General features: G+C 48.0%; 1 protein-coding gene across 1 annotated transcript; it reads left to right on the top strand.

The window, feature by feature from the left end:
* The first annotated feature begins 1,187 nt into the window (after positions 1-1,187).
* Positions 1,188-2,872, top strand: BT62DRAFT_930215 (lectin). Its single transcript, XM_043185883.1, has 5 exons — positions 1,188-1,215; positions 1,280-1,345; positions 1,399-1,609; positions 1,663-2,148; positions 2,202-2,872. Exons 1-5 carry the CDS (start codon positions 1,203-1,205, stop codon positions 2,545-2,547), a joined length of 1,122 nt encoding a protein of 373 aa, XP_043041634.1. The 5' UTR covers positions 1,188-1,202; the 3' UTR covers positions 2,548-2,872.
* Positions 2,873-8,388: the final 5,516 nt, after the last annotated feature.

Genomic DNA, 8,388 nt, shown 5'->3' with positions numbered 1-8,388 from the left:
CCGTTGAATCCGCAGGTAGTGGAGGCAAACCAAGAAGAGCTGAAGTCGCTATCACTTCGTCGTCTAGAAGAAAGCTGACCAAATGCTATAGTAGCTTACAGAAGCACGCACTTGTTAACTGACCAACATCGCGTATAGTCAATGGCAGTCCATTCTGACCACCGATGTGAGGCGGAGGATAACCAAGAGGGGATGACCCCCTAATCGCTGCGTTGTACAACCTGACAGGCTGCATCGTGGCAAAATCTTCCAAGACAATGATGCGGGTGTTCATGTCGTCGACCTTGAGTTGAAGTTCGCCGACCTTGAGCTGCAGTTCGTTCATCCGATGCTGTATTTCGCGCAGAATAGCCATCATTTCCACGGAGATGCCATCAGAGGAGGTGTTCATACTAGGAGGTACAGACTGAGACTTGGCGGCCATCGTGGTGGTAAGAAGAAGGAAGAGACGACAAGCAAATGAAAACAACCTGCACGTAAAAGATCCTGTGACTACCATGTCGGACAATTGGCCTTTTTTTGGCTCGCCTTCCAAGTTCTTGTTCTATTTCAATGGTTTCAAATAATAGCCGCGCCAAAGACACCGAAAATTTTCGTCGAAGCGTCTCGGAAACGCTTCGAGTATGTCATTACTAGTTTTCCAACGACATCAGCTCAGTTCAAAGTGCGGAAATCCAATCATGTGTTCGGTCATTTTTGATCAACTTGAGTGCTAGCGCTTAACGTTCTTCTGCCATCAGTGATGCCATCTTTTTGAAAATCATGATTGTCATCTACATATACCGGTTCATCTATTCGGTTTCCTAATAACTAGCGGTCGAGTCTACAAAATGCTACTGTGTAATGTCAATCAAAACTGGCTTGGACAGCGTCGCACTAGAGGAACCTTATAGATGTCTGGTATCTCTCTACTCGACAGCGTGCTGGACCCATCGTCTCTTCTTGCATGTCATCCACGTCAGAAATTCTTCAACATCATTTCGGGGAAGAGTCAGCAGTCCTCCGTTCTGTCAGGAAATTTTTAAAAAAAACTTCTCGAGGCCCTTATATATCTCCTTCGATTCTGTCTGTCAGGCATTTGCTATGCTGTTGAATTACTAGGATTATTTTCTGGTCTTCGCGTCAGACAGACATTTGCTATAAAAACAAGGCGGTAATGCACATTCTGGCCATCCACCGACAGGTAGATATTTCACTCTTTAATGTTCTCCCAAGGTGACCTTTCAATCCTATCCAGCTCCCTCTCCTTTCTTTCTTCCCGCTCATATCGTTTCTATAGCTCTTTTGCTCTTGCCCGTCGTTCTTTCAGCGGTTCTCACGACTGCGTTCCCTGCGTCGGAGAAGAGTACGCGTCTTTTCGTGATTTACCCTCTGATTCCATACTCACTCATTTTTCAGGTCTGGTTGCCAATGCAGCGAACACTGAAAGCGCGTCTCTCGCAGCGCGCGCCGCAGCCCAGCCTCTTACCCTAGCCAACTCCAACTGGATCTGGACTGGAGAAGAAGCCGGCGCGGGGGGAAACGCTCCCATCGGTTCTCGGCCCTTCCGCAAGACCATCCCCCACACCAGCACCAAGTGTCCGGTGTGCGCCACCATCCTCATCGCTACGTAAGTTTGGCTTCATCAGTCATTTCAAGATTTTTCAAAGTATATATTTACAGTGACAACCTCCACACACTCTACGTCAACGGTGCACAAGTCGGCTCAGGCGCGTCCTTCTCAGACGCACAGGTGTACACTGTCGGCCTCGAACCAGAATCCGACAACGTCATTGCCGTCAATGGTACCAACACTGGAGGACCCGCCGGTTTGATTGCCACTGTCCTCGTTGACTACGCCGACGGCACCACCGAAACCTTTGTTACCGACGCATCCTGGAAGACCCTCCAGTCCGCTCCCCCAGCTGGATTCGAAAACCCGAGTTTGGACGACTCGGCTTGGATTGCAGCGGTCGGGCAAGGAATGGAGGGCGTCTCTCCCTGGGGCCAGACCACACTTCCCAGCGCACTTGACATAACCCAAAGTAACTGGATTTGGACGAACGAGACCTCTGCAGGGAACGCCCCGGTTGGACACAGGGCATTCAGGAAGACGGTCACTTCCCCATATGGTAAGGGCGCGGTGTGTGCAAAGGTAGTCATCACTGTGTAGGTCCTTTCCCTCTTCCTTTCACCCGCGGTCATTGATCAATAGTTCACAGCGACAACGCGTACACGCTCTATGCCAACGGAGAGTCCCTCGGATCAGGCACAGACTTCCAGACCGCCCAAGCATACTCCGTACCCCAATTGGACCCCGACCAGAACGTGTTTGCAGTTGATGGGCAGAACACTGGTGGTCCGGCTGGTGTCATTGCTACCATTCTGGTCGCGTATAATGATGGAACGTCGGTTTCCTATGTCACAGATACCACCTGGAAGACGACCACTGATCTGCCTACTGGATTCCAGCTTCCCGCCACCGACGACAGCACTTGGAGCGATGCTACGATTGTTGGCCAGTATGGTAGTGCTCCTTGGGGTGCCATTACCGTTCCGGATGCATAGGCACCGAAGCAAGTAAAATCTTCACATTCCTTTTCGTTTATTCTTTCCTTCTACATATCCAACTTTCACAGCAAGTACATATATCTGATCAGGAACTCTAATTGAATGTCTTGTCTTCCTTCTTATTGAGCTCCGGCTTGTTTTCAATAATCGAATAACTTGAGGTTTATAATGTTTTAAATCCACCATTACTGTCATTGAGGAAATAATGACTGAGCTCTCACTAACAAAGTGATGAAAAAAGTTTCTAGTGGTCTTGGTATCAGTACAAACAAGCAGGAACAGCCGGGCCCACAGCGGTCGCGAGTGACAGGACTGTTGTAAGTAGAGAGCAGAGTAATGTACAGAGGATTAGTATTAGCCTCTCGAGAGAGAAACATTCTACTTAAATACATTTTGTATTACTTCGAGATCTTTCTATGAGATACTAAATAAGTCTGGATCATGATCCAAGTCAGCTGCCACTGACTGGCATTGTGTCTTCGAGTATGTTCTCATACTCGCTTGGGATTGCTATCCCAACACTCCCCCTCAATTCCGAGTTCCTAGAATACCTGCAGATAAATACTCATGTAATGGTCTTGGTAGGCCTTTAGTGAATATATCTGCTAAGTTCTCCTCTGATGCACAGTGCTGAACTTTAACTTCGTTTGAAGCCATGTGCTCATGAACAAAGTGGTGCCATATGTCTATATGCTTCGATTGTGCATGGAATATAGGGTTCTCGGCAAATTTGATTGCTGATTGATTGTCGATGAAAATAGTCATCGCTTCATAAGGTGGCAATCCTAATTTGGTTAAGAGTGCTCATAGCCAAATTACTTCCCAGGTTGTGTGTGCAAGGGCCATATATTCTGCTTCCATAGTGGATAAGGCTACAGTGGGCTGTTTCTTTGAACTCCAAGTAACAGCTCCCCCTGTATAGGTACAGACATAACCAGATGTTAATCTTCTATCTGTTCTGTCTTCTCCCCAGTCTGAGTCTGAATAAGGTATCAGCTCATCCATAGTCCCTCCATATGTGATTCCAAAGTCTAGAGTTCCCTTCAGATAGCAGAAAACTTGCTTCAAGGCTGTGACATGCTCAGCAGCTGGATTCTGCATGTACTTGCTTAATTCGGTGACAGTATGTGCAATGTCGGGCCAGGATCCATCGGCCACATACATTAGTGATCTGACATCAGTATGGTAATATTGCCTGATGGCTGTGTCAATGCCTCATGGGTCTTCTGTTGGAATTTTCTCTAGCCATACATTTGGGTCCATAGATATTTTGACCAGTTTGCAGTCATTCATGCCCATTCACTTAAGTACTTTGAGAATATATGCCTTCTGGGATAGAGTGATAGTGCTCTTGTCCCGATTCCTGTCTATCTTCATGCCCAATATATATTGAATCTCCCCCATGTCTGTGACATTTAGCTTCTTCTTAAGCTCTTCTTTTATTTTAGATATGGTTTCATTATCTGGGGTAAGCAATGTCATATCGTCGACATGTACAGCTACGATTATGGGACCAGAACTCATTTGTCTGATGTACACATATTGATCACTGATCAATCTGATATATCCAAGTCCCAAAAATGTAGCATTTAATTTGTCATTCCAAACTCAGCCAGATTGCTTGAGTCTGTACAATGTTAATTTGAGGTGTGCTGCTTTTCCACTCCCATCTGAATATTCAGGTGGCTGTGCCATATAAATGGATTCATTGAGTTTACCATTTAAGTAAGCTCCAACAACATCCATTCCATGAATGATTAGGTTTCTTTGAGTGGCAATTGCCATGAGTAGACGAAATGTGTCCAGCCTGACAACTGGTGCATATGTCTTGAAGAAATCAATGCTGGGTACCTGTGAAAATCCTTTTGCAACAAGTCTGGCCTTGTACCTGGTGATTTTCCCATCATCATCCCTTTTCAATCTGTAAGTCCACTTGCAATCCACAAGTGATCTGTCTTTAGGTAATTCTTTCAGCTGCCATATGCTTAGAGAAGTCAATAGATTGTATTCTTTATCCATTGCTTTCTTCCAATGATGCCAGTCTAGCCTTGTTTTGGCTTCTTCAAGGCTTAATGGCTCATCACTGAGGTTGTCTGCAGTTTCCTCAATGCATGCATAGTCTATTGCAACATTTACAGCTTCCAAAGATGATTCTTCTGAGATATGCTGTTGTTCCAATGTTTTCACAGCTTGTACACTTGGATTATGAAGTGTCTGGTAACTCAGTTGAGTCTTTGATGCAATCTGGACTGATTTGTTGTGTGGCTTGATCACTTTTCCATACTATATTGGGAAATTTGATTTGATCAATAACACATCAGAGACTATTTCTCCTTTTGGTTTGGCATTTCCAGCATCCACAGAATTGTCTGAAATGCTATCATTTCCATCCAGAGTCTGCTCGACTTTGCTTTCTAACTCTCTCTCAAGCGATGAAGAGTGGGAGACTATATAGTCAGTGTCTATAGGCTCTGTAGTGTTGTTTTCAGAGAATATAACATTTTTTAAGATCTGAATCTGCCTGGTTTAAGGGTTATAATATCTTCAGGCCTTGGATTTATCTGTAAGACCTGTGAAAATAAATTCCCTTGACTTTGGATTCAGTTTTGACCTCTTATTATCTTGCTGTAACACCCAGCACTTTACTCCAAATTCCTGAAGTGCCGAAATATTGTTATGATTTTTCCATTCTTTTTACTTGACATCCACCTTTTATCCCTATTCACGCTTAGTCAGAAGAGCACAAGACGGTGGGAGAGCTTAGTCAGCACAACTAACAATCCCCAAACCGTCGCAACAGCCAAGCATGACAACAACACAATTCCCCTTTTATATACGGTATCGGTGCTCAAGGACAACGAGTACCATAGACACAGACAGACATAATAAGTAGCGATATAATTAGGACCACCTGTACAGTATTTAAGACCGACGCTCTTGCTGGCAATAACCCCAGCTTTGAGCTAAAGTTTATACACGCCATTCTACCTCAAGTCTTCTTCTGACCTTGGGTCACATTGGACAGGTACATACCAAGTGAACTCAGGTGATTCCTCGAAGTGCGAAGGAACACCTGTTTATCATGTGTATCTGTTTATGTGATGCTTGAGCCTAACAATTAGCTCGAAGCTTTCTTCTTCTCTTTCTCAAGCCCAATTGTGCTGAGAAACCGAATGCCTCCAGTAACAACCGCTGATCTAAACCACGACTTCTTCAAGCTTATCGCTTCCATCATCGGAACTTTACTTGGACTTCTAGCCATCATCACCCTTTGCCGAGGACGACAATCAGTAGCAGCTTGGATAGTCAGGCACTATCAAGCATTCTAGCACATTCAACACATCCTATGCAATGTAACCCCTGATCTCCCCTTCCATGACATCCCCCCCTCCGCCAGAACGTCCTTCTTCCCACAAGGGGGACCTGTACCAGAAACCAGGAATAACGACTCAGATTCGAGGAGCCTTCACGAGAAAGAAGGACCTCAACATCCCCGACGAGACAGCCGAAACCGCCACCCTGCTCTCACAGGGTTCCGGAACCTGTGGACGATGAACGCCACTCAGGAGCCCATGGAGGTCTCCAACTACGTCACTCTAGCAGTCTCCTCTGAGCATCCCGCCTCCCCAATTCTCTCAGGGATTGGAAACCGTGCTCGGGACTCCCTTGATGTCGCTCAGATGGCTGCGAGATCCCACGAAAGTCCCGACCTCCCCCAGAACCCCCCCGAAACCCCTACCGAGCCCGACTCTGGCTCCAGCCTATCTGTCAGCAGGCTGGGGATCGACGATCCGCACAGAAGGACTATCCACCCCAACTATGCGAATGCAGAGATTGCCATCTCTGCAGCAGGGGATCCCTTCCGACACCTCCACGTGAGAAGTGAACCCGAGGTCGGAACCACCAGTGAAAGGGGAAGAGCTGTGTGGGACAGAATTATACACCGAATATTCCCAGACTGGGATCTTACCATCCCCTTTAACTACGATCAGGCAGTACAGCAGCAGCAGCAGAACCAGAACCGAGAAGAAGAGATCAGGCGAACTCAGGAAGAGCTCGCCGACTATGTACAAGAAGAGGCTCGAGAGCAGTACGAAGCAGCAAAGTACGACAGACAAGGAAGGGCACGAAGAAGAAGAGAGGAGGTTGAAAGGATGGGGTCAGCCTCCCCTAGGGAGTATGAGCTCCATACCGATTCAGAATCCCCCTTCCGAGAACCCGACTCAGAAGATGACCCATGGACAGGACCTGCCAGCATCGTCAGCTGAGACGAAGCTATCAGGCGAGGAAGGGCAGAAGAACCTCGACCCGTCATCCTCGAATATCCTGCCCGTACTGACACCATCTCCTCGGATGCCGACTCCATACTTGGAGCCTATGGGCTCCGAGTATCCGACAATGCCCACATCTCCGACAGAGCTCTCCAGCAATTCCTGGGCAGCAGGGTCGCTCGACAGTTCCTTAATTCCGAGTTCCAACGACACTTCAGCCTCTATAGCCGAGAACTGGAGGAGATGAGAGCACGTGGAGGAACGCGCTACAGTTGGCTTAGGAGCCCTCCCATTGCCTGAACTAGTAACCAAGAAGATGCCAGACCCAGCACCCAAGTCAATGGAAGGGTCCCCGATGACCCTTCGACCAGCCGTGCCATCCATTTACGACCGGCCCGTCTGTTCCCTCCTCGAGGGAGAGGACAGCGGGGCCGAGGGCGACGAGGAGGACGACGAGGACAGTGACGACCCATACTGGCAACGAATGGAGCGAGCAGGGGAAGACACCGACGAAGAAGCTTTGAAGGAGGAAATGGAAAGAGAAAGGAACAAGGAGTACCAGGGGCTATATGAGCAGGGGAGGAACTTTTTATGGCAGGACATGCGCTGGCAAGCAACATCGTTAGGACTGGAATACTGGTATGCGGAAGAAACTGAAAAGAAAAAGATTTTGCAGTACGCCGCGACAGAATATGCATGGAAGGAGTATGGCCGGTGGCACCCAGAAGACCCGCTCATGCCGATACCCCCATATCAACCTCCCAATAAACCAAGAACACCAGCATCAATACCGCGTACCTCTCCCGTACCACCAAAACGAGCCGTGTACATGGCCCCCTCGATCCGAAGCTGGGCCGACAACAACTCGTCAATCCGAAGTACGGCTTCCCGGCTTGTCCGAACCAGGAATCCGTCGGCACGCCAGCCCACCAGGGTTCAAAATCCATGGACCGGCAAGGGGAGCCGACTCCTTGGGGGACAGCCACCTCTGGACCAGGCGGAATCAAGCGGAAAGGATCCGATTCAGGACGACCCTGAGGCAGTCCGCCTCGGGTTCACAGTGCAGGATGGAGTCATCATCCACGTGACCGATCCGAAAGAAAGCCCGGTCACCGACGACAACTCGTTACACTCCTTCCCAGGACCGCCCGCGGAATGGGGACAACCGCCATTCGATGGCTGGCTCAACCCAATGGGTTCACTCCTGAGTAATGCCAACGTCTTGCAATGCCACCCCGACCTCCTCCGGAAGCCTCGCCCGTTCAAGAGAGCATCCGATGACATAGACCGATTCCTGGTAGACTGCGAACAATACTTCGAAGTCTATATTGGGTATATCAGGACTGATATGAACAAAGTCGCATTCGCTACCTCGTACCTGGAAGATAAGGCCAAAACATGGTGGATCTTAATCTCTTCGAACTTTCGATCCACCACGAGGGAACACTATCGATATTCCTCATGGCCGGTATTCAAAAGAATGCTAAACGACAAATTCATTGATCCTGCGGTCCAGGAAGTACACAAGCAAAAAATCAAAGAATACAAGATGGGGGATAAGGCGGCA

This window comes from Guyanagaster necrorhizus (assembly GCF_019112545.1).
Source record: "Guyanagaster necrorhizus MCA 3950 unplaced genomic scaffold BT62scaffold_8, whole genome shotgun sequence".
NCBI classification, from domain to species: Eukaryota; Fungi; Basidiomycota; class Agaricomycetes; order Agaricales; family Physalacriaceae; genus Guyanagaster; species Guyanagaster necrorhizus.
This window is presented reverse-complemented; position numbering and strand designations above follow the sequence as displayed.

Bases quoted from the DNA above. Each gene is read 5' to 3' on its own strand.
- BT62DRAFT_930215 (XM_043185883.1), top strand. The intron at 1,346-1,398 runs GTACGCGTCTTT...CTCATTTTTCAG, and splicing joins GTTCCCTGCGTCGGAGAAGA to GTCTGGTTGCCAATGCAGCG. The intron at 2,149-2,201 runs GTAGGTCCTTTC...AATAGTTCACAG, and splicing joins GCAAAGGTAGTCATCACTGT to CGACAACGCGTACACGCTCT.